Genomic DNA, 27,239 nt, shown 5'->3' on the forward strand with positions numbered 1-27,239 from the left:
AAAAACACTCCATTTAAAACTCCCTTTTTTAATTCCTTTTTATATTTTATCTTCATAAGAAATGTGAACAACGCTTCATGACCCTCAGCTGGGTAGTTCTCATCTTTTCTAAACAAATGTTCTGAATTCCAGTACAAACCCTGGGAGTCCCAGGAAACTGCTTGTGCTCTGGGCGGTTCAGGAGGGCACATGTTGGACGGGCTTCTGGATGAGGGCCTTTCTGGCCTCATCAGCATGTGAATATGTTCAGGCCAGTGAAATAACAAAGTATACATAAATATATAGAGATAATGATCTGGCTAAGTCCCTGTGTGTGCGACTGTATTCTTATGCTAATTCAACAGCATTCAGGTGCAACAATGGTGGCATTAGAAGAAAAGGCGACGCACTGAAGATTGTGCTGTGAGCGTGTCCACTGACGGACATGCTCACGTGCTGCAGGCCCGACTCCTCTGCCTTTGTGTCTAGGATTTTTTTTATTACACTTTTCAATTTTAGATAACACTCCAAGAATAGACATCAAACATGTGAATCATAAATGCAGGTCAGGAGTGGAACTCTTTCCAAAGCACACAAAGGGTTATAAGTGAAGCTATTTCTTTCTTTAAACAGCGATGCTAGACAGATAGCACAGGAGCTCTTCTCAGCAGACGGTTCACTGAACCATATGTAGGTAGCCACAGGCTAATAGGCCGCTTGGTCCCTGGCTTACCAGGTATCCCGCACCGCACAGCTCCTCACCCTCCCTCACCCCTCCCACCTCCACTTGGGAGAAATCCTCCTCCACTTCCCTCTAATCTCACCTTCTTCTGTGGTGCTGACCCGAGAAGGCCCACTTTATTCCCCACTGCACGCCGGGAGCCAGCGTTGTGATGGGCCCCAGCTTCCTACCTCCCTGTCGGCTGGGCTCCATTGATTTACTCCTGGACCCAGAGCTGTCTGCACTGCGGCCCCTCGACTGCAGCCTTCTTTTACTGTGGTTCCTCCTCTGTCCCTCCTACACCAGGGCCCGGAGCTCCACTGTCAGCAGAGGAACACAGAGATGGAAGGGAGACGGCCTTTGATTTTTCATTACAAGAGCCTTCATATTTTAATATGGGGTTTAATGGTTCCTCATGCCTTAAAGAAACATCCACAGAGATGTGAACCTGCAGTGTATCTTCAATGAGGGTCATGTTCAACAGCTCCTGTTTAGTTTTGCTTCTCTTGTCTTGGAGTCTCGAGGCCCCTCACCATTTTGTTAAGCTTATTGACTGCTCTGTTTGCTGTATAAATGACTCTGACAGATAAAGTCAATCAAAGCCGTCTATCTCGATACTCAAACAATGTATTTATTTTTCCAGATCAAAACCTGAAAAGTTTGCCTGCTCTTATGTCAGCCCCTGTGTCCACTGCTATTGTTTTGAAACCTCCTGCCTGCTACACTTGTATGGCATCCTCACTTTATTACCCTGCCCTGGTGATCACTTACCTTTATGTTCTTTCCATAACCGCTTCGATCCCCTCGCTTTTATTTTTTGACACTACATAAAATCACAATACAATGTGTGTGTTTGTGTGTTTGTTTTGTGTGTGTGTGTGTGTGTGTGTGTGTAAGTGTGTAAGCTACCAAAGCGCTAACCTGTGAGCTAATGAGAGGCCCCATGCTGTTATCTGAGGCTGCTGCTGCTCTTCTATTCGGGAGACAGAACGCACACGGGGTTAGCGTGCGCTCATGTCCTCTAAAGGACTGCTCCCTCGGATGTTGTAGATACAGTATGTCGCGCGTGCCTGTTGTGTGGCACCAAAACACTCAATTGACACCCTTCTGTGACACTCGTTGTGCTTTGTCTTTTCTGATTACGTCTTGTGCTAAAATGTACAGAGTAATTGAACACTTCTAACGATTTGTTGGAACAATAGTGCGCGAAGACCCCTGCCAAGGAGAGATGCATTATTGAGGACGCTGTTATGATACTTGCGGCTGCATTAAGGTCTCGACTTCCTTTCAACGCTGTGCTGTTCGGGTCCACCTATGCCCCATGAGTGGAGGGGGGTAGGGTCCTCACAACACATGGGAAAAATCACAGCAGGTGGGGGAAGGCGAGGAAACGCTAACCTTTGTGCAAAATGTGTGGTTTAGGGACATTTACACAATTGTTGAAGTAGCTATCAATCAATCAAACTTCATCTTTATAGCACTTTTTAACAAGCCAAACAAGACAAAAGTGCTTCACAAAAAAGAAAAGGAAACAATATTCATAATTCTTGATTGTAGGAGTTGGAACGTTCAGATCCCTAATTTGTTTTTCTACCATAATTTAAACAAAATGTTTTCAGCTTTGTTCTTTCTTGTGTTCTCCATTGATTTTTTTTTCCAAATGGGACAATTTTTTATTGTAATTAAATATCCTATACGCCTGAAAAAAGTAAATAGATTGTAATAAAGGTATTCTTTTCCCCGAGAGTACAATATGACATGTAAATCAGTGTGAGGACTTGCCAGAGCTGTTTTTGCCCAAGTAAAAATAGATTAGTTGTTTACACATGGCACTTGGGTACTTATTGCATATTTCTATATAAAAACAATGTTTGGACATGAGTATTATTAGGCCTATATTTGGAGGTGCTGGGTTTTCTCCCACTGGCAGTAATAGGCAGTATTGTAAAGGCACATTGTTAATTACTGTTGGTGCGCTGCCTCCAGTGGTGTGCTCTGGAGGAACAAGGCAGTGCTGAGGAAGAGGAGACTTCAGGGCCCTCATTACACTCTGCCCCTGGGTATTTTTACGCCTTTTATTCCCCGTCTAATGAACTGTTTACATTTTTCAGCTTTCCAGGCGCCACAATTATTCGTCCTGCATGTCACTCGTCGCACTGACCAAAAAAGGAGGAGGGGAGTGTAATGGCACTGAAATGTGGATACAGTTGTAATTATTAGAAATGGATTTTTTTTATAGATGTTTGTAAAAGATGAAGATTGCCAACAGCTTCTGAACTAATATTTGATTTGTCAGCAGGGAGTTTATTTTGACTTTATTCCCACAAGCCCTTGCACTTAAAAGGCTTGTACCAAAAAGACCCATATATATTTCTTATAATTAAATAAATATCTTTTTCTACTGGGAGGATTATGCTGAGCTTATTAGCATATCTGATATGAATTGTTATGCATGCATATATAATTACATTTTGATGCCTTTTCTTGTGTGTCTTCTTGGCGCTCGATGTCAGTGGAGCCAAAACATGTGTTTGTGACAAGACGGCCGCACCTCTATTGACGCATTTGATGGGACGCTGCGACTTTTTAAAGGAGGGCCACTTTGCATAAAGTTAAGATGTATCTTTGTACTTTTCTTGTGTGCTTCCGAGAATAGAAGCAAGTTCTCACCCAAGATTAAAACCCTGACAAAAGACAGACCTCAAAAGGATTAAAAAAGCCTTTTTCTTTGTGAGCAATAAGGTATCCTTGGAAGTGCTCCTTCGTTTTTAGATTTGGGGCTGATTAGTGAGTTGGTTTTAAGATTGTCTTGTATTGTATCTATAGCATGACACACTTTCTTTGTAGATCTTATAGGTATGTGTAGGATTACAGTAGAAACAGCACTACACTCGTGACCTCATTACTCATGTACTATACTAAACTTTATCTTCCAAACCTGTCACTTAGTCACCAGTCAATAAGCTGCTGTGAGGCACATCAAGAGGAAAGGCACTAATCATTACCTAAGCTCTTGTTTTCCAGTGGGAGCTACAGTGAGTACAGCAGCACTTCATTTCAACGACTCCTCTACTTTTGTGTTCCCTTAAAACAGGAAGTGCATCTGCAACAAACAGCTATTTAGAACAAACCACGAGCTGAGGAAAACAGTTTAAAGTCCCGTAACGTTCGAGCGTCTCTCTGCTCCTCGTCTCAATTACTGGCACTTACGTTCCCTCCGTCGCACCCAAGTCTTTAGGATGAAACTGCCTTAAATGATCTGTGGGTGTTCTGCAGCAACAACAATAACTCTGTGTACAACTATACTCTTGTCTTCTGATTTTGACTATATCGTTTTTCATAACATTAAAGGGGAACTTTATGGGGCGGAAGTTATGGGTCATTTTATATGCAAGCATTATTATTGTTGCAGCTAATGATATTGGCTTTCTAAAGAATAAATACAAAATATAATAATTGTGCATTATTTTTAAAGAACTAAATACATTGCTATTATACATTTTAATCTATATGTTGTAATGTTTAGAATTGTGTTAATAATGAATTGTCTTGTATTGATTTTAAATGTTGAAAAGCAACAAAGAAAACAAGAAAGAAATAAAGCCATAATCCACAAAAAGTAGAAAAGGACTGTAAAGTTGTAAAAGTAAGGAATATAATAAAGGTGCTACGACATGAAAATAATTAAAGATTAAGATATTGTGAAAATATCAGTAAAATGAAGTTAATTCATAACCTGTGCAAATGTATTTTTATTTTTTTATGTAACCTACTAAATATACCGGTATTTTGAATATAGAAAAGTTGAGTTGTATTAGAAAATTACTTCTCATACTATGTAACTCCATCACAGTGCTGTTTGTTCTTTATTTCCTCAGTACCCAACAGCGTGCGCGGCCTAAGACCACTCCAGTCCCTGTGGCCCAGTATTGTTGTGCCCAGTCTTTATCTAATGTGGTTTTGTGGCCAGGTCAATCAGCCTCTCTGTGTCTCCTCTATAATTACTCCAGAGATCCCCTCATTCGCCGCAATAACACCCAAATCACATCAGCCATCTCTTTCCCCTCACTGCTTCACGTTACCACCACATACAAATAAAACTACTCGCCTGCTATTGGTTCCTGCTGTATTTCAATCAAGGTTTTCTTCTTTTTTTTGCCGTCTCTTTCTGCATCAAGCGACAACTTCAAACTTTTGCTGATAATAGAAAGATTGTACTTGAGGAAAAACCCAGCAGGTAATTGCTGTAGCTTGCACTTTATTATTTCGAAAGAAGGACTAAATAAATATAGAAATTTCCTGTTGTGAGAAATGATATTTTCATTTCCATTCCAATAGGCAGGTGAAGTAGGCCTTTGATTTTAGCCCACCTCGAAAACCCCTGTCAAGGCAAGGGAAGGAAAGTATAGCATGGCTTAGTAAACACTTTTTTTGTGCTTACGGTGATGTGTGCTTTAGTTTAGAGGGCTTGCCAAGAGCCTGTTTTTCTATGGGACCAGGGCATCTGTAAACAAGGCGTACAATTCCATGCAACCCTGCAACAATCGGAGGTGGCAAAGTCTTGGAAGCCTTTTTGGACATGGCATTCCCTGTTAGTCGAGTGCATGTGTGCGTATGTGTATGTGTGTGCGCGCGCGAGGCAACCCCAAATCCGATGGGCCGCCAATGGTTGATGAATAATTCCCTGTCTTGAGTCCCTAGCATCGGCGTTATCACACACGGGCTGCCACCGCACCGGGGTGACAGCTAGCGACAGGCCCCCTAGAAAAGATTTAGGCCTGACAAGTGATACTTCCTCATAATACATCTCCTCTCCTACCCGTTCTCCCTTCTCGCCCCTGTCCCCTACGCTTCCTCCGCCAGGATCAACCGTTTCATCCCTCCACTTGTATTTGTTTAAGTGGGCCGGGAGGGTTGCCACTTCTCCTCTTCCCCGGCACAAGTGCACTAGTCTGCGGATCACCTCTCCGTTAGCAAGGCAGGCAGGCACACCAACCAAGTCGAAGTATATCGTCTGAGTTGTATAACCAGACTAGCAAGAGAGCAGTGCACGACTTCCAAGTTTGTCACCTATAGTTCCATTAGGGGGCTCTCGTGCTTAAGAAATGTTGGCTGTGTCTTTTTTTGTGTCAACACTATAGAATAAAAAAGCCATATTCTCCCACTTATTTTTTTCCTCTCCTTTTGCTCATCCTTTCTTTCGCTTCCCCTTGCAGAAAAGGTCACGTATCGCCTATAGTGACGAAGTGCGCAACGAGCTCCTGGGGGAAGACGGCGGTTCCTCAGAGACTCAGGTAAGGCTGCTAATCAAGCCAAGCCAATGTGGGTGGCTGACCAAAACACCCCCTCCCCAAACACCACCCAATTCACTCCCCCACACTCATAGCCACAGTTAAAAAAAAAAAAAAGGGGGGACCAAAAAAACCTGCCGTATTGTCACCAAGTCAAGCGGAAGCAACACTGTTTAATGCAAAGCTGAAGACCCCGGCTTCTCTAGCCGTAAAAAAAAGAACACATTGTGAGGTTTTTGAGGCTCGCACACACACACACACACACAGCAGCGTACAATGTCGGGCCAAAGCGGGCTAACCCTGACTCCGCTCTGATCCCATGGTCCCGGGCCGAGCAACACAGATGCAGGGCTAACTCCGGCGCGCCCCGTTTTCTTTACACTCCAAGGGTGGCATGCGGCACAATGCAGCCACTCAAAATGAATAAGCCGCGTTTTAATGATGAGTGACAAAGACGGCGCGCAAATATTGTGGAATGTAATTGGATCACGCCACAAAGTACATTTTAATTTCACAAGCATATCTAAGAAAAAGTATATATATTCAAAATGTTCTTTCAAGTTGAGACTCATTCGGGCCTTATAAAACATTAAATATACACATATATATGTTTTTGAAATTGCAGTAAATTTGTTCTATATCTGCTGGAAGCTTTCCCTTTTTAAAACCAACACGACTAAATTGTGCTTATTACTGGTGCTCCTCTCACATAGTAGATTCTCTTTCAACTAATTTATATATTGTCTTTAAAAAGGCCTGTCAGCTTTTGAGGTCCAAGGGCAGAGCGTCTCAAAGCTTTCACAAATAAAATAAACACACTCTATTTTATTTATAAGAGAAAAATATATTCTGAGATGCATCTTAACACATTCAGACCCCTCTGTGTTTTGAGTTGAAGATTGGAAGCCAGGCTAAATAAAGTTGTCAGATTTTTTCCCTTTTTAAAAAACATTACCATTTCAATGCTGACCCCTGAACAGCGCATCTTGGAAACATATGTATCGCGAGCCAAAGATGTGTAATTGATTTGCATATTCTCCGCAAATTAGTGAGACACAAAAGTGACGGTGACGTTTTCCACACGACTTGGAGAGAGACGATCTGTCAGAAATGTCAGGGCCGAGGCGCTGACTGCTTCCATCAAACGTCTGCGGAAAGAGCCCGCGCACTCAGCCTAAATACTGCGCTTTCGTTAAATATTAATACCATACTTTTAAAGAAACACATATTTTCCATCTTCCAAGTTAATTGTTCAAAGGAAAGGTATCAAACGGAATTGTGTTTTTATTTTTTTGCATTCATAAATAATGCTGATGTTGTTGTTTTTTTCATATTTTGTTAAATCGCTTTACATTTTTAGATATATATATTTTTTTCCACATAGTATATAAATGGTATATATTTTTTAATGTTCTGATACATTTACTATATTTATAAAACATATTTAAATACAATACTAAGCCAGGATCATTTTTAAGCTTTTTTAATTTATTTTCATCTATTTGAATTGTTATTAAAGACTGGTTTTATTAATTTAAATATGAACCCTCCTTTTATAATGGAAATAGGGAAAAAGTAATTAACTGTTAAAAAAGCTAATTGAACACTAGACTAAAACTAAATTAAACCGGTAATGTAAGAAAAATATCTAAAAAGGAGCAGGGGAAAAAAAAGCCAACATTTAAATATCCTTTCATTATTTTAAATATCAGTTTGTTTTGAGTAAATAAAAAAAAATACAAATTCAGTTTTATTTTAGTTGACTTATTATTTCTGGTATATTTCATAAAATATAGTGTAATTAATGATTTTTTAGTAAAGTAAAACAATAGGTTTCTATTATTTTCAAACCTACATCAAAGTATCTTTAATATATTTTTTTTAAATTATTCATCGATCCACAGCAGAGTCAGATGCCAAAACATTCTGCTTTTTCTCCCACGTGCCTTCATATTTACCTGGTATTAATTTTCCATCTTGTGCAGATAATACTCTAGGCCGTCTTGCTGTGAGTGGAGCACTTGCAACTTTTGTTTTTATTTTATTTTTATCTAACGAGACTGCAGCGGCGATAGGAGCCGGGAGAGGCGCGGGCGGAGGGGGCCAGGGGGCCAATCGGTCAATTTAATTCCTGCCGATCTGAAAGAGGTCAGGATCATTTCATATAGGCCTGGCCGCGCCGATCATTACCAGTCACAAATCTGCTGGTTACATGGCAAGGATTTGGAGCTAAGTAAATAGGGTTGCCTCATAAGTTCTGAAAATGCAGTGTTGGCCCCGCGATAATGGCTAAAGGACGATTTAATAGAGTCGGGCATTTCTTCGTTATCTGTATGCGGACAGACACTGAATTGGCACTATCACTATTTTTTTTCTATAATATGCTAGGCTACCGTTGCACATTTTTTCCTCTGTCTGTTTCCTCAGCATGCAACTCACGCACAAACACACACACACACACAAGATGCCACACACAAAGCAGCAAATGCACATACAATTTCTTTTTTTTTCACACAACACTATACGGAATAGTTTCGATTTCAGTCACAGCAGCAGAAGGCTTGGCCACAAGAGATTGCGCCGGTTTGAGCCAGCACCGACCAGATTTTGCAGCCTACAAAGACCGCAGATTACCACTTGTATCGAATTCCGTATTGAATAAGAAAAAAATCTTTTGTTTGGGGGAGAGGGAAAAAAAAGGTGATTATCATAACAGGAAGAAGAAAAAAAAAACAGCCGTGCAATTCTGAATACTGGCGTCAGACAAGCGCACACAGCCCAAACCTGAGTAATTATAACATTTAGTTTATCCTCATTTGTGCGTCTCTTGAGGTATGGGAGCCTAAAGTGGACAAACCAAAGAACAGATGCCAAAGAAAAAGTGAAGCCGGACTGGCCGTCATATAGTTTTAACAAATCCGCTCTCAATCAGTCAGGCAGCACAAATGAGGACCAACACGTTTTGTTTGGTGACTATTGACTGATGCGGCGTTGGGATCCCCAGTCTCCTCTGCTCCAGCCCGGCGTAATCACATCCACTGCAGCGTCACTTTAAACTTTGGCCCCTTCATTATAACGGTCTTAGTGGGGAGTTGTTGCCTATGTTGGTGAAGAGTTTCCACTCCTCAGTGCGCCTTAAGAGCTCTTTAAAGACACATGCACTTGTTTGCGTTACACATGGTATTTATGCATCATAGAGAAGACAATATGGTGTTGCCGTCAACGTGCCGCCAACATTACTGGTGCAAAAAAGTATGGCAATTTTATCTTTAAAAAGGAGGATTCTGTTTTGAGTGCACACTTTAAACACGTCCTGGAGCATAAACATTTGAGAGAAAACTTAATTATGAACTAATAAACAAATGAAAGTATCCCATTAAATGATTGACAAGATATTTTGTTCTTTGCATTCTATTATCTAAATAATTGTGATTGTGAATTTTTAATTCACCTCAAATTGCAACTTTGATTTGATTGCAGTATGATGTGTAGTATTATGTCATTTAGAAATATACTCTATAACCTTGGCTTGTAACATAAAAAGTAAAATAAAATAAACCTGATAAAGCACATTAAATTTCAATTTTGAAACACCAACACTACCGAAATCTGTCTAAATCTGTCTATCTTTGCTGTTTAAAATACACTTGGACATGGACAAAAGCTAATGTTAAACGCAATACTCTATATCTCAAAGAAAATGTATTATTATTTATTAAGTATTGTCATTGTATTATATTGACACGTGTTTAACTAGTAGGGCTGCACATGATATTGCAGAAGTGTAATTTAAACATTGGCTAACGCAATAATCGTTATTAAATTAAATATATTGCATCCATCTGACGAAATTTTACTGTTTTAAATTGAAAACATTGAAAAGGGCTCATTTTTTCAAAATCCCAAAATTCACCTTGATTTAGTCAGTCTGTAGTCTCTATTTAGTTTTTATTTTTGATAGAGTTTGATTAATACATTTAGGTGTGAACATATTTGTTTTATGTCAAAAATGTGTATCAAAAAGTATATTCAAATATTTGAATCATTGATATTGTCGTAACTAAGGCAATCAATTCCACATTTGTCTTTTAATGTAACTGATGTTATAGTGTAAAAAAGTATATTAGTATATCGCAATAATATCATATCACAATATTAAACGTACTCCTCAAATATTTCATATTTTTCTCGTATTGTGCTGCAGACCAGGCCATACACTATTTCACTATTTTCACATTCTGCAAAAACAGCCTGTGTAATTGGGACAAGGTGTCTGTCATTACATCTTAGAGCTGACTAAAATGCGGTCTTACGAAGGTAAATGTGTTTCCGTCCATCCTTTTTCCCATCAATCGTATTGCATTGCATTGTCCTCCCTCGTCCCCAGCCCTCACTTTAAAGGAGACCGCTGAAATAACCTTTCTAATTGTTGTAGTCATAATTAATAGCCAATGGGATTATGGTCCTCTTTAACTGGCGCCTTCATTATGAGATATGCACGCTTTTCCAGTGCAGGGACTCAAAATAACATGATATATTTTTTATTTCATATTCCTTTTCATCAAACATGTATCACCGTGCTAAGATTAATTTTTCATGTCCCGTGTCTGTCCCAATAATAAGCTACGCTGTAGATTTATATGTATACAATGGCCTCACATGCATAATCCACCTTTTATAGAGAGAGATGGAATATCGAATGATGCTGATCCTTGATGAACGGTGGAAGAACTTGATCTTAGCTCCTAAAGGCATGTGTTTTCACCTGCTTTCCCACCACATCTACAAAAATGCTTAGAGTAATAACCCGCCATGTTTTGTCTTTGCTACATTAGCGGTGTGATTTGACGTCCTTGATAATGTTGGCTGATAGCGCGAGGCGAGCGATCCATTCCCGCTCGGCGTTTAATGTGACAGTGCCAGGACTTGATCTTTGTTTGTTCAAAAACGCACCAAACCTGCAGCTGCACGTTTAGCTGCGTTTAATGTTTGTCTCGTGATTTCCAAACGCTAAACATGCGAGCGAATAAGTCGTCAAGGTTAATTCTTTACCTCAGCCGCACTCCTGCCAACTCCTGCTTTTTTATCTCTCCTTCATTCTCTCTATCTTTCTCTTCTTCTGGCTTTCCTGATGCAGTTGATGAAGTTACGTGAAGAGGTAAGTGTTTCTCTGCTCTGACTATTTAAGTCATGCTTTCCACTGAAATTTCCATTTGCCCCCTCGCTTCCCGCAGAAAATTAGAATCAGCTCATTTGGACGTGTGATTGAACAGCGTAAAGGCCAAGACAAAGATAATGAATTCACTGAAGCCAGTTTCTTTTCTACTGAAAATGTGAAACTCGAGATAAGATATAAAATCTGATGCGCCGTTTTGAAGACAATTGGTGAATTAAAAGTAAAGCTAGAGTATATTCTATATTGACATTACAGTGAAGTGAATGGCCACTTTTACGCTGTCTTTATGTTTTTTGAATGGGGCCAAATGAGTTTGTTTTATTTATTACATCAACTCAACTCGGGTCATCATTTGACATTTGCTTTCATAATTTCTTTGTCTATTCACGCATCTATTAATCATTATCATTTTTGTTTTACAACATACAGTTGTGCACCATACTTGTCGAACTCATGGATTGCATTAATTTACTCTTGACTCCTTGAGCATGACTCCTTGTTTCTCCTCCTCTTGTTGCTCCTTGAATACAGTCTTGATAAACTACAACGTATAAAACCACCTTTACATATAGCTACAGATTCTAAATGGGCTGGAGCATATAAAGTCAAAACTTGGTCTAGCTTAATATGAACTGCAATGTTGTCGCAATAGTAAAATTTCAAACAATTTTATGATGAGAAAAAGGCTTGATACACATGGATACAATCGAATCATATAATAAATAAATGAATAAATAATTAAATGAATACATACATAAATAACACACAGTAATAGTTTATTTAGTGATTTGATTTGGATCAAAACCGTTCTAAAACTAGGAAAGGTAAAATTTTGTCATTTGTGCAACTTTTCTGTATTAGTTATCCATGCGTTTTGACTTCCTGTTACATACAACATTTTGAGGACTTTTTCTCCATTCAAAATATATGATAGTTTGTTTAGAATTGTTAATCGCAGTCCTACCTTCTCAACATGCTGAAACCCATGGATTGGAAACTCACCATTTATCATCTTTACCTGCTGTTACTGTAGGTCTAATAAATATAGATGTACATTTGATGACGTCTTAAGCTTAACAATTGGCTAAATTACGTACTGTATCCTGATGGTTAAGCACTATCTCTATTGATATTTGTTGAAGCACGTTTCTTGTCCAGCTCAATAATCCAATATCCACCAAAGCTCCTCCATTTTTGCCTCTCCATAATGCAGAGGCGGACCGGGCCCAGCTGCTGCTTTTGGCTTGTTTTTCTTTTATTTAACTCTACTTTTGCCTCCCCTTGTTCCACTCCTCATCACAGATATTTTCTCCTAGCCCGAGGGTCTGCAGACTTTTGGAGTTTCCTCACCTGTCAACCCGTTTCGGACCGGCCCGCTGTGCATAATCAGACTCGATCTTGCGCCCTTTTCGTCAACGTGTTTTTTTCCCCCTCTCCATCCACTGTCTTCCTCACCCAGCCTCTGAATCAAAGGCGGGCACAGCTTATACACTTAAGCATTGCCTTTAAAAAAAAAAACTATACTACTTTTTCTTCCGCTGCAAAACACGTTTAAATATTTAGCACCCATATTCACAGCTGTTTGACACTTGTAATTCCTCGTCTTACAAGTCCCAAACAAACGGCACAGAAGATCACACAGTCGGTTGGAATCAGAGCTGTCATCATTATTCACTTTGACTCTCCCCCACCCTTATTGAAATAATAAGGAATCATCTGAACTTTGGAAAATGGTGATAGTAACCGCCCGTGTTTGATATTGAAAAAAGGCAGGAGAGCGAGAAGAGGAGTAAGAGGGGAGATTTCTTTTGAGCTACAGCTGCATTGTTCTGGGGCTCCCTGTTAATAACTTACAACTGACGACTGTTTCTTGACGCAAAAAAGCACAACAAAAAAACACAATTTTCCTGTTCCTTAAGAAGAGCTTTGTTCAAAATGTAGGTGTCAGATGAAAAGGCAGACGAGCATCGGCAGAAGTGCTGGTGGCTGCTCCATTGCACTCTGGCGCACTGTATTTAACATACTCTATACTAAATGTTTTTCTAGAAGGCGTCGAGTGACAATTATAAATGATTTTGACGATATTCTCATCCTCCCACCTGTTCTTTTAAGCGCAAGTCTGTGCTTAAACAGGTTGCGGCTCAGTTTCTCTTAAGGTTTTGACAATGTTGAGAGTAAACCCACTCAGGTCAAGCCTTGATGTGCGGTTTAGAGTCACAGTGGAAGCCGGTACCCGCTTGATACTTGCCTGAAAACTGCTGACAATGACAGTTTGGGCCTATGGCGGATCACATGGGGTTTGTTTGGCTCTCCTGTAGATGAAGTCTGTAGAAATCTGCACATTGAATATGACTACTTCTACACCAGGATGTTTAGATGGGATAGTATGTGTTTCTTTTCATTATTTTTGATGCATGGTGGCAGCACAGTTTCATTATCAGGGCCATCTTTGAGCCATTACTGCGTTCTTATAGGCTGAACCTTCACCCTCTGCTGCTGCTTTTGTCATTGTCAAACTGAAGACGCATTATTCTAATGATTGTACACAAACCTCCTCACCCCCCCCCCCCAGTCCCACCTCCCAAAGCCACCCACAGCCTCCTCCCTCCCCCTTTGCCCCAAAGAAGACAGTGAGCGAGAAAAAAGAATTCAGGAGCAAGAAGTGTTTGAAGTGGCTTTCCATCGCGAGCAAGTCTGCCGGCCGTCTCCCCGAGATGTGTCACCTTTGCCGAGAGGGAATAGGAAAATCACTTTTCGAATGGTAATGATAACATACTAATCACTGGAGTGCTTTGAAGAAGCCAGGGAGTATGTACGGTGTCAGTATCCCCGGCTTCCTCGTGCTCCCAGCCACACAGGGACTGCTTCCATGGTCGAGGTGCGTTAGCGAAAGCGTAGCATGTCAATATGTCCCTTCCATCTCTGCTCCTCTGTGGGGCCTCATTACAGACCAGCCATTTTCTTCAAGACACACCTACACCTCTCACAAAAGACCCTTCTAACGCTTTGTATCTTTCTCCCGGCGACCATGCTCTTCTCTTTCACCAATAAACTAAACAATCGAGGCTACCACAAAAACAATTCTAATGCAGTATTATGAAGGCTGTGTTTTTTGAGTATTGTCCCTCTAGGTAAGTTAAGCATTTGAGCCTTCCTTCAACCAGTGCCTCTGGGCAACCTGTCAGGAGCAGTGGGCGACCGCAGTGCAGCGCCTCGGGACCCATTTCCAGTTCTTGAGCCAGGATCATGGTCAGGAATATCTATCTGGTAGATTTGCCTTTATTGTGCATGTTTTGGGACTGTTTTGATTGGATTCTGGTCGACATGACATGCACAACATCACTATTATCAAATGACTGGCCTGCGTTTCCACGTCTGCTATTTCACCAACCTCACTTGTCTACATCAGAACCAGCAAGCCTTTGCACTTTGGTCTGCTCACCACCTCCATCCCTCTCCTTCTAGCCCCATTTCACTAGCCATCTGTCCCCATGCTCTCCCCTCTCCCTCCATCCTCCCCCTGCCCTCCCTTTAACTATTAAAAAGTATCTCTGCAATTTTAAATGACATCTGTCAGCGGGCGCAGAAAAGACATAGCGCCAAGAAAAGAGTTCAGAGGCAGTGTATCTCCACCCCGCTCTTTTCCCATCCCTCTCATTGTCAAACTTTGAAAAGTGTGTCATTGACTTTTTCTTATTCTCCCCACCATGCGTTTCATTTCCTCAGAGTGATTAGCTACTGCGTATTTTGACAGCCTAACCAAATCTTTTTCCCCCTGTCCCCTTTCGTTCACGGGATGAGTCTAAACTGGTGTCAAAGAGGTAGGCTGTCATTCACAGGGTTGTTTTTGAGCGTCAACTCCGTGTTACATCAGACCAGCTACTTAATATTAGAAAGGCCATCAAAACCAACAACATTTAAGTAAACATCACCGTCATTCATGTCTATGCTGCTTATGGAGCTCCCTTTTGAAGGCACATCGTTTTAATCAAAGATGTTTGGCAGTTTGGATAAACTTAGTTCTCACAGCAGTTGACAGAGGTAATGTGAACTCTGAAGGCTCAAAACTTGCTGTAATCATCACACATTTCGATTTTGATTGGTAAGTGTAACAATACATTTTCAATAAGTGATAAATGCATACTAAAGTATTTTTTTTAAAAAGGTTGTGTATATATACATACACCAATACACATACACCAATACACAGAATGTGACACAGAGTTAGAAACATGTTTAGTAGTCCTAAACATGTATTCCAGCATAACCCTCCCAAGATATAATAGAATTTTCAACACATAATTAATAATTCCAATATATTTTCAGTATCAATACCGTTTCCATCCTAATGTTAGCATTGATGATAATGTATTTTATTTATTAATTCCATTCTTGACACTCAAGGACATTCTACAAGGAATTGGATAAAGATACAATATTGATTAGTATTTCAGTATTTTTTTATTTTTTTTAACTTTACATCTTCGAGTACAGGTATAATGCAAAAAATAGTCAATAAAAAACAACTACTGATATCAAGTTACAGTGTACATGTGCATGTATTTTTTTAAGGATTTTTTTGGCCCGTTGACTTTAAGATATATGATGAGAGAAGGGAGAACAGGCAGTCAATTTTTGGAGCTGGGATTCAAACTCACAACGCTGCGGCCGGCTACATATGGTGTCTGGCATAAGTGCTCCCACCCTAACCACTGGACCTCCGGGTAGCACCAATTGCATGTTTTTCAAAAGTGCAAGAAGAGAAACACTTTAATTTAGAACAAATAAAGTTCGGTCTTGATCCGATGAACTTTCATCAGTGTGGGCCTCACAATCATTCCAGTTGAGTAGTTGTGGATCCACTCTTATTAAATAGTGAATCAAATAAATAAAAAAAAAAACTGAAAATGTTCATTAAAACACAAGTAGTGGAACGCAGCGCTTGAACAACACAAAACAAATCATAATTTATGATGTTTGAGAGCCCCAAGGTGAAAGTCAAGGCCATCAGTCAACACATCAGACCTTCTCACCTCAGATGTCCACCATGAATATTTAAGTATAAGAGAAACCTCTGCTTTTCAGTATCACAGGAACCACTCACTGTTGAAGGTAGTACACCTGATATTAAAGGCTAACTATACACCTTGATAGTCACAAACATCTACTTTGAATAAATGATCAAATTGCCTTTTCAATCATTTATGAAACACATCTTTTTCTTGATATGCTGTCCGGATCTTGGGCTTTCACAGGGCAGCCTTGTCAATTGTTGATAGCTGAGAGATACAAGAGGGACTGCAGTAGTCATACATCATGGATCACTGTTTGGTCCACTGATGCGGATCAAGTACACATACAATAGAAATATTATGGGCTATTCTCTGCTCAGTCTACAGGAACTCTCCCCATTCACTGTGGACAATCTCTATACAGTAGCAAATTAAAACCATTCTTGTCCATCTTTTAGGTTTATTTAAGGTACTTCTATGATTATGAAAAAGTGCTTATACTGATGGGCTTAATATATTTTCTCCAGTGAGCTTTTGTGTCTCAGAATGGTAAATATCCACTATTAATTGTATTTACTGGCTCGTCTCGACTGGAAGTGGTATATTTAACCTTAATCCCCAAATAGGTCTTATAGCAGGCAGTTCTTTTAATTTATTTACCCCCTTTCAACCTCATTTTTGTATAGTTAAGTCTCCATAACAACACCTATTAAGATTTGTCTATTTTTATTGTTTGTTGATGTCATGTACAGTCAGTTTTTCATGTGAGCTACACTTGCTAATGTTACTGTTTTTGGAGCCAGTTGGACACCATCACTTACCCAGGTATTTTTGACTGAACCAAACCAAATTATTATTATTTTTTTTTTTTTTCCCCAACTGGCTCCACTTTTCATCCTCAACTTTTATGGGACTAAATGGCGCGTTGTAAACAAAACAAGTCGGCGGCAGACCTCAAAGTGTTGGGCTTATGTTTTATGTCCAAGATGAGGAGACAGCACCTTTTCCATTGTCGTCCCACAACATGCAGCCGCTTGATATTCCATCAGCATATAACACATTGTCATCCATGAAGGTTATTGCCAACCTGGCTGTATTATGTTGTGGATGTGCTCTGTCTGTTTAGGTGACAGTGTTGATGTGTCTCTTTGAAATGGCTCCCAGTCCCTTCTCAATCAATTATTTTGTGTTTGTTTCTTTGGCTTCACTGCTTCTTTTTTTTTCTCCCCTCCTTTCTCTATTTGTTGCAGAGAGCGCATCTGTTGGACAACACAGAGAGGCTGGAAAGGTCATCGCGGAGACTCGAGGCCGGCTACCAGATAGCGGTGGAAACGGGTATGTGTTTAGGCTCGGGATTGAGTCGGGGGAAGAGAAGAGACGAGGTGGGCTCGGTTGTAAGATAGTGGCAAGGATGAGTGAGCGACAGCAAATTGTCTGGCTCGTATGCGTTGGCGGGTGGATATGTTTGTGGGGTGTAGAGAGAAGGGAGGGTTGGCGTTATAAAAAAAAAAGTATTTTCCTTGGTTGATGACATTTTCGGGAGCACATCAAAGGCAAACCAGTAGGATAGAGAGAGGTGTACAAGCGACAGATCGGGTGCCGCTTCTACCCCCCCCCCCCCCCCCCCCCACCACCACCACCACCACCACCACCACCACCACGTGTGTGTGTGTGTTCGGTACATGCATTTTTTCCTCCCAAAAAACAGACGGAAAGGGGAGGGGGGCTGTGAAAATAAAGAACGTCAGCGTTCTTCTAGAAGTTCTTAATTCTGTCGTGCAGGAGAAAAGAAAAAAAAAGTCTTTCTAAATAAAACTAGAAATGCACAAGCTTCTTTTCATCCTCATCAAGGTTGTTTTTATCTTAAAATAGTAAAAGAGAAGGCTCATTGGGATCTTAAATAGATGTAACCAGTTAGCATATTTCTGCTTCCTGTCTTCCTTCCTGACACTCCCCACATTATTGAGGCACAGAGTATTCCTCAGAGATGTATCAAAGCCCATTCTTCAAGTATCAACCGCCTTTCTGTGGCTTCCGCCTTAGTTTTGAAAAAGTTAGTCAATTTACACTATAATCGGCGGGTGGCTGGCACACGCGACATCAACTGATTTAATAATTCAAGTCAAGGAAGGTTCGCATGCGGACCACGGGCGTTTGATGTTTCCTCCCTGTGACTCGCAAATTCATAAATACAATCTCCATTCTCTGCTTAAAAATGTTGATCCGAAGATGTGTTGAGATTCTGCGACAGCCCTAGATTTTTAAACATCTTTCTCTGTTTTTCTGACGGGAACAGAAGACGGGCACGGCTTATAATATCTCCTCCTGGGCCCGTGTTAGCTTCTCCAGCCTTAGTCCACCTTTGACCCCGTGTCACCGGTGGCTGCAGATCAGAACAATGCTGGTTTATCTGCGCCGCTGTGCCACGTACTCGGCGGGGTCCGCACCAGCTGTGGATCGCGTTGGCAGGACGTCGTGTTTAATCCGTGACCTCGTCTTTAGCCCGCTGTCCACTCCAGAACCTCCGCTCAGATGCACAACCTCAAATACCTCTGTCTGCAGTTTATACAAGAGCTAGCATGGGAGCAACCGGAGAAAAGACGGGTAATGACAACCAGAAGGAAAATTGAAGGGCAAATAAACATGCACAAGTTGCTATAATGTTCACCGGATTGTAGTATTTTACACTGTAGTTTGTTATTTTATTTTAATGTATCTATTCGTCTCCGGGCCTAGTTTGTTTCAATACATTTCTAGTACAATTAGTTTCTATTCATTCTTACTCAAACTTGTATTTGTATTTTTGTGATTCTTACACTAACCCACTTTTGACCCAGTGTTTTAGAACCCATTTTTGAGATGTGTTTAATAAGGTTTGTTTGTATGGTTCTTCTCTTGTTTACTTAGCTCAGACATTTTCATGTTTTTCCCCATCCTTTTCACTGAAACAAAACAATAGTTACGAGAAAGATGCACCACTTTTCCTAAAATGGAAACACACGGGTTGTATCCGTAGACGTTTAACACAGATAATTAGAGTGTTAACTGTTTCACCAATCACACTTTCTCTGGTCAAACTTTAAATACTTTTCTCTCGCCAAAACTTCTAAGCTGTAGTTTTTCCATTTCTTTTTACAGAGAGCAGTTTGTTATTTCGCGCTAATTCAAAGTTGCACTCTCTATCCAAAATGACATTGTAGCCCTGAAGAACTGTAATTGACCAATGGAGGAAGTAGAACAAAAAGACATCTTATTTCAAAGAGCCAGATCTCGAACAAAGAAATGGCGTTGAGACTCAGCTCTGCCCAGTGACAATATCTCCCTTAATGACCAGGAACAGAAAACGCCAAATGCTTCTAGGTCACGTAAGGTAGAAAAGGGGCTCCTAGTTCTGAGAAAAGAGGGATCTTCACACAGTAGCATTTTATCAGATTGAGCATTTTCTTCTACCATTCTCCATGTCTCATGTGTATTTAGCAAAAAACAAAGGCTTGCCAAAAGCAGTGAGAGCCCTCTGAGGGATGGAGAGAGGAGACTCTTAGGACACGCTGAGCTCTTTACCACATGCACCCCTGGAGAAGCATACTGCAGCTCTGTTTGTCTCATAAATAAAGTATACAAGTTCATTAGTGAGGAGCAGGGACTTAAAAGCCCCAGCAGAGCAACAAGCAGAGGCTCGGGCTGCTCGCTTAAGAGGGAGGGACACACTTAGGCAATTTAAAGAAACTACAGTCAGGCCATTTACATGGGCCAGAGTGGAGCGGGACTGATGTCATATCAAAGAGACCAAATATTTTAGTGCCTCCTTCATGGTTAAAAAACGTTCAATTATGTATACTAGTTATTTTGTTTCACTGTTGGTTGTTGTTGTTATGCAGGATCAATATTATTATTCATACTTTTATCATAACTTCTATAATCAAATAAAAATGTATTTGTAGAGCACAATTGCAAATGCTGTTCAAAGTGCTTTACAGGCATTAAAATCACATTATTTATTTATATATATATATATATATATATATATATATATATATATATATATATATATATATATATATATATATATATATATATATATATATATATATATATATATATATATATACACACACAAAAAGCAATTGCAAACCAATTTCACCCAGTACAGAACAGTATTTTATGTTGTCTTATACAATATATTTAACACATTATGTCAATCTGTCTCAAATAAAATACAATTAGTTTTAGATAAAGTGATGATAATAATATTGCTTCTTTTTTTTTGTTTAATGCTAAACTAGAATCTGAATTAAATGATCTAAGTATTAAACATTGAATTATACAAAAAGAGCAGATTAAGAATAACCTTAACCACAAAATGTATAGGCACATTTAGCATATTTCTGATGCGGATTGCTATAATATCGTTATAATAATGTTATTGGGCTGTTAATCAAAAGAGACAAAAAAGACAATTTTGTCAGTATCACCCACCGAATGTCCCCAAATATTGCCATATAAATTATCCAGATAAAAAGTATACAGACTCGTAATTAAGGTGGCTTCAGAGACGAGGCTGCTGCTGCTTTCTGAATGTGACCAGCTTATGTCTGTTTATAGACCTGTAATCAATCCTGGAGAATGAAGCCAGCTCATTGATTTCAGTCCTGTTTAGATAAGCAGAGCACTAGCCTCCAGGGGCCAGAGTCCAGACCTAAGTTCACAACATGCAGGTACAGAAGGGCCCCGCAGGCCACAAACTTTATTAAGATGGAGATAAGCAGAGCAAGTCTGTCAGACGTGCCACTAACTGATGTCATGATCCCTCTGTATTTACTGCCATACCATTGAAGCCCAAACAGTCGACTCGTTGTGGCTCAGTATGGGGCCCTGCAGTTGTCACTTAAGACAGTAGAGGCGTCCTGTGATGATGTGGCCATTGTATTTCCACTATATCAATTTGTTTAATATTAGTTTGATTTGTATAGTGCCATTAACAGAGGCTGCGTTAGAGCAAAGGGTTCTGGGATGATGAGAAATAAATGGCTAAGTGCTGAAATAAATAAATATGTGTTTGTAAACAGAGCCAGTCTTCAGGGCCTGTTTGAAGTGAGCAGTGTGTTTTGAGGCGTGCTGTGAGCCCATGGGTGCTGGAGTGGCCCAGTAACATGGAGCCTGTTTGTCCCGAGCCTCTATCTGTCCCCCTCCATCTCTGAGTCCACCCACTCCCTCACACCACACAGTCACAGCACCGTGGCACCACACGCTCCAATCTATCAGCAAATAAATACTAACAATCACATCAATGACCCCATGACACACGGGTCTAGAGCCTGTCCTATTTTGTGAACCAGATGTGATGGAGAAACATTTGGAGCATCCAATGACAAATTAATCAGTATTTTTTATTTACAGATTTGCCAGTATCCCATCATTGCAATGTGTGACCTTAAAAACAAATTATCCTCCTACTTTTGAAATAATGTGGTCTTATTTGTATATTCTCGTACAGAACTCTAATGTAATTCTTTTTAACTTGAGTGCAGTGGAGTCTCTTATTCTGGTTTATGCTCTCTGTTCTACATGTAGCTTGAATATTTCAAGGATGTCTTTTTCATTCCTTTATTTAAAAGGACAGTTTGCTAAAGGGGAATCTCTGGAGGTATGGCATAATAAATGACTTTTTTGTAGACAGATACAATCAGCAATGTTTTATTGTCTTCAAAAAGAATATGGACTTATTTGATAATTGTTTGATTAATGGAGCAGTGAGCTAGGACTTAAATATTTCACAGCTTGAGTTTTTGCTAAGATACAGTTCTCTTTTACATACATTTTAAGTACAAGTATGTTTTTTTCTGCTTTATTTAAAAAGAAAACTATCATTAAAAATGACCAAAATTTAGCATGATACCATATTTTCCGAATAAATATGCTTGAATGTTGCATCTAGCCCTCAGAAAATGTAGCCGTGGGTGAGCTGTTTATCAGTAAACCCCTGGTGGATGAAAGGCGTAGCAATAATGATTTTTTTCTCTCTGCTAATCGGACCTTGTCAGCACGGCGTCTTATCGTGGAGAGGAAAATGACACCGATCCTATCGAAGAGCCTGGAGTCCGAGTCTGCGCCGCAGTTCCCCCCAATCACGGCTGGCCGTGGCCTAGCCATATCTAGCGCCGCCACAAACGGCGCCAACGCTTTTTTCATGTGGACTTCAAAAACGGCGACAGTCATTAAAATTGCACCCGCGTTCGGCAGCGGGGATCAGCGCTCAGGAGCGAAAATGGGATGTGGGAAGAGGAGGCTCGCTAAATGTGTTAATTCCATCCTCACATGTTTACGGCTTAATTTTAATCTGTTTGAGGAGGGGAGGGGGGGCGATTGGAGCGGGGGGCAGAGGGGCAATGAGAAAAGCTCGCGCCGCAATAAATCGCCATTATCTTTGACACCGTAGGACTCAGCTGGTCTGGGGATTTAGGGGTCCACACTGGCAACAGTCTATATCAGTCTATGAAAACACTGTTTACGCTTGAACTGTGGTCGCTAAGGTGCAATGGGTGTTTGGGCTTGTCACACAAAAGCCTTACGTACACAATGAGGCGCTAGCATACGGCTCTGAGAGCGGCTAGCATTCGGCCCTGTGACCAGCACTCTGAGTCTGTTTACCTCTGTGCTTCAGGCGACAGGTGTTTTAGGAATATCCCCAAACTAAACATGAAGAGGGCCTTTAATTCATTTGGAGAGAGCTTTGTCACTTTAGGAGAACCTCATCAAACTCTCTGATTAAATAATGATGCTGTAGTGAGATCCACTAACCAGCACAGCTAGCAACCTTGGATCCAACTATTAGTTCTTCAAAAGTAGCAACTAACATTAATAAAATTATGAGAATCTAATAATTAGACCTCTAGTCACTTATTAGCTTCAACAAGGCTCTCTCCCTAATGAGACTCTTGGAAGTAATGATCTAACCAGCACTCAGCATCTCACAGCTCAGGAAACAGTACAGATATTTATGTACAAAACAATCTTTAATATTTCTTTACTTCATCCAGTATTTAATATGTATTTCCTTTACACATGTGACACATTTATCGACTTCCAATTTATGAGGGATCACATCTTTTATTTGTTTTCAATTTGTTTTAATTTCTATGCTGATCATATTTATAGAAATCTTAGAATGAACTCTAAATACAACAGCTTTTAATGTTTAGTTTGTCTTCCTGCTTAAGATCATAGCAATGTAATAGAAATAGCATTTGCTTTTAACTTTGCACAAGTGCACTGTGTAGAAAGAACCTTGAAAATGAAGTAATTTGTCTGAGTTTGGATATTGATCTATATTCTCAATCAAGCCTTATTCAATTATTGATATGATCTAATCCTTATCTCATGGAAAAACGGCTCCACGCTGATAGTGCCGTGCCACTGCTATATCTTTAAAGACACCAATGTGTTTAAATCACATTCTATTTTTAGGCTACAATAAGTAAAAAAGACAGCCCCTGCCTTCAGAAAAAGTGTAGCGCTGACCTCTGGCTGACACAGAAAGAGTAAAGGAGGGGGACGAGGGAGAAGCTGAGGCAACAGCAGTGAAGAGAGGAGCAGGGTTAAAGAAAAAAAACTCAACTCAAAGGAGGAAATGGGAGACAAAAGCGAGGACTCTGAGCCCCCACGGCCGCTTTCAACACATCCACAGCTGAAATATTATAAACGGAAAAGAGAAAAAAGATAAAGTTGTCATTAAGTGTGCCACCTTGTCACCCGAGGATCTATAACAGGAATATTAGCATTGATGAGAATAACACGCCAGATGATACAATGATGGATGTGTGGCAAAAAAAAAGGATATTCTGAAACACATGAATTTAATACTAAATCCAGACATTTTAGTTAATTGTCTCCCTCAATTGGGTACCCAAAAAATAAACCTCCTAAAATACTTTTATAATTTGGCATTTTGTACAATCCTGACTAAATTGAAACATATTTACAAATAATGGTCTATATGTTTTTCAATTTAATGCAAATAATGTGTATTTATTAATAATTCATTTAAATGTATATCTCAGTTTCTATGGACAATATTATAGAGTTTGATGCATGTTTTTATATGTTTTTATACATTTGAACACATCTATTTAAGGTTACCAAAACTTTGTATAGTTCATCACATTAACTTTTATATGATGGCCATATTTTTATTTATTTGTTTTTCCATACAAAAGATAAAATAATTAATCATTAAATACACATGTATTTGTATATTATATATATAAAAAAAAATAAAAAAATAAAAAGGCCTTTCCTATGCAGTGGGATAAAACATCTTGAAATGAAAATAATGTACCTTTGTTGAACGTATTTATTTCAAGTTGCAGGAGACAACCCAATAACAACAATGATTTGTGTTTAGCTGCACAGTGCAGGTTCTTTGTTGTAGGGCGTTTTGAGCGCTGTGTCACTTTTGTACTTTTCCACACACACAGATCTTTAGGCCACCTGACTGCAGTGGCAACAAATAATCAGTATCTACTTTTACATTCATTTACCTAGACTGGTGTCAAAGTAGTACATTAGTTTTATCCCTGTATGTTGGCTGAAGCCTTGGGTAAACCATTTGATGGAGTAAATGCGGTCATCAGCTCTTTATTAACGTTTCTTCTTCTTATCCAAGCCCTCCCGCCTCGAGACGCACAATTATCCTTAGCAAACACAACCACATTCGCCTTCTCCGTCTGTCCTCTTCCGTCATGTCCACCCAGAGGAGCACAGAGCCCTTCGTTGTCAAAGGAGCTGGCTCTCTGGTCCGTCCTGTGCCTGTCAGACAGGGTGCCCACCCGTTAGACACCCACCCGCCGAACATGAAACGGACCGGACCGCAATGTCAGCTGGTCGCCCCATCTGCCAGTCAGTGGGACGGTAAAGGCTTTTGTCCTGGGGGGTAACCTTAGGAGCGCGCTGTGTGTCCCTGCTCCAGCCTGCACATGTGCGCCGCTTTAGGATAGGCCACTAACAACATGCTGACTTTTTATGTAAATCAGCAGAGAGGAAACAGGACTGGTAGAAATTTAACATTTTTAGTTTTTATTTACGAGTTTGAGGGTTTATATGATGTAATTTTGAAAGGGCATCAAAATGCAAAAAAAGCCAAATTTCATAAATTGACTCAACTGTGTGTTAATAGCCTTGTAAAATACTTAAACCTTTCTTTGTTCTCATACTTTTATGTACATATAAAAGATACTTACTACATCCCACTGAAGCTTAAACCTCTCATGCATTCTCTTATTTGGTAGATAGGCTGCGCCCTTGAGCTGCTAAAGAAGCTGCCGCTCTGTCTCACATAGAAGGTGCTGAGAGGGGCCCTGTGTGCACGCATGGATGCCTGGATATAATGCTTTGGACGGGTCTGTGTGAACCCAAGGGTGCCTAGAAGAGAATGCGCATCAACAGCGTGAACTTTATTTATTTAGCTTTTGTGGTGGTCTCCCTCAAAGATGTCTACACAAGCTAATGTGTAAATCATCTATTAATGTGAACACGTGCCTCACACCTCCGTTGTGGAGATAAAGCCCGATTTAAGGCAACAAAGTAATCCCTGTAATCATTTTAGTTGACTGTTCGATGTAGAAAGCCTCCCCTTAAGTGTTTGACACAGTCTCGGCGCTAACTTCACTAGTGCTCGCTGCATGATGTATGTAACCGCCGTCCTAAAGGCCTGATGTATGCACAGCTCCGCACCAGCCCAAGTCTTCCCCAAGCACATCTATGATCTTGGGTTACTCAATCATCAATCAGGGCCAACTGCAGCGTTACTGTAGCGCGGCCCGTCTTTTAAAGCGCAGTTGAGAAAGACTGGCTAAGATGGCCTAAGGGACGCTCTCCTTGGTCTGGACCGGCACAGGTTTGATGTGAATATGTGCGTAGTTAAGGCTACACACAGACCACTCATTGATGCATAGGCTGTTTTAATGTTTGGAGAAGGCCACCTGACACTAGGAGGATGTGCTTCTTGACACTTCTTGATATTATACCTTTGAAAATGTATGTTGTGATTTGTGGGGTTACCTGCATAAGAACTCAAAATAAACATGCTGGGAAATATTATAATCTTTATAAAGTGACTTCAGTATAACTATATATTATCATTAGATCAAGACTAAACCCGAGTCATATACAATTTAATTGAAAATTATTTTGTGCACTCTTTCAAATATTTTAGAAATATTTTAAATTAAGATTCCCTTTATGCAGAGAAGTATTTTATATTTAAAAATTAAATTGGTCCTGTTTGCATCTCTATATATTCCAAAATGTATATACTGTGTGTGTGATACCGATATAAAAATATTTCAAAACCCAATGTCAGCAGAGAAAAACACATTTTTGTTTTTGTTTTATTTGCTCGTTATTATTCAGTTGAAAGTCATTATATTTAGCCGTTGACCAAATTCACTGTATGGATCTGAGTAGTCAAAGCAAGAAGCAGAGCTCTTTGCCGCACCCACGAGTCACTTTAAACCCGTTTTCGTCTAAGAATGGACATTCAGAGACACACAATATGGCAGTGATAGAGTTTCATGCCAATTTGCGTGTGTGCTTGAAGTGAGGTATTGTGCTGTTTTAATGAGCTGTTTAGACTGGTGGCCGGTTGCTCAATGAATAATTGCCAGTGCCTCTTAAAGGCCAGATGTATGGAATTCATGCAAATTCAGAGCAAAGGCAAACTGTGTCTTAGAGTGCCTAGGAATAATTGTATTCCAGATGTCCTTCTTTCATGTGTGGCTCACAAAATGCAATGCCTGAAAGGACGAACAGATGATGGTGCGATGATTAAGATCTTAAGCATATGGAGATACGCTGTTGTCTGCCTGTTTGTGTGTGTGGCGTTTTTGAACGTTTTTTGCTCCCTCAGTCTTCGGTGACAGGTTCACCCATGTCTCCTGGGGAGGCCTTCACTCCCAATTTAGAACCAGGCATCGTCAAGTGACAGCAGTGGCTTCGGCACCCTACCCAGGCAATATAACTACAGTTAACTTAACAAGACTCGAAATGTGCGCCTCATCTTTGAT

At 40.1% G+C, this 27,239-nt stretch overlaps 1 protein-coding gene across 2 annotated transcripts in view; it reads left to right on the plus strand.

Annotated features, from left to right (window-relative positions):
- Window positions 1-27,239, plus strand: part of vti1a (vesicle transport through interaction with t-SNAREs 1A) — a 74,483-nt gene that overhangs the window by 16,610 nt on the left and 30,634 nt on the right. The window contains exons 4-6 of one of the 2 annotated variants that reach the window (XM_072456675.1): window positions 5,917-5,994; window positions 11,129-11,149; window positions 17,430-17,514. In XM_072456675.1, the coding sequence (XP_072312776.1) occupies window positions 5,917-5,994; window positions 11,129-11,149; window positions 17,430-17,514 (184 nt within the window). The remainder of the gene's footprint in view (window positions 1-5,916; window positions 5,995-11,128; window positions 11,150-17,429; window positions 17,515-27,239) is intronic. The other variant, XM_072456676.1, reaches the window with a different exon arrangement.

Source organism: Eucyclogobius newberryi, unplaced genomic scaffold, assembly GCF_026437365.1.
Source record: "Eucyclogobius newberryi isolate DKJ021-1_F unplaced genomic scaffold, fEucNew1.0.hap1 SCAF_20, whole genome shotgun sequence".
NCBI lineage: Eukaryota > Metazoa > Chordata > Actinopteri > Gobiiformes > Gobiidae > Eucyclogobius > Eucyclogobius newberryi.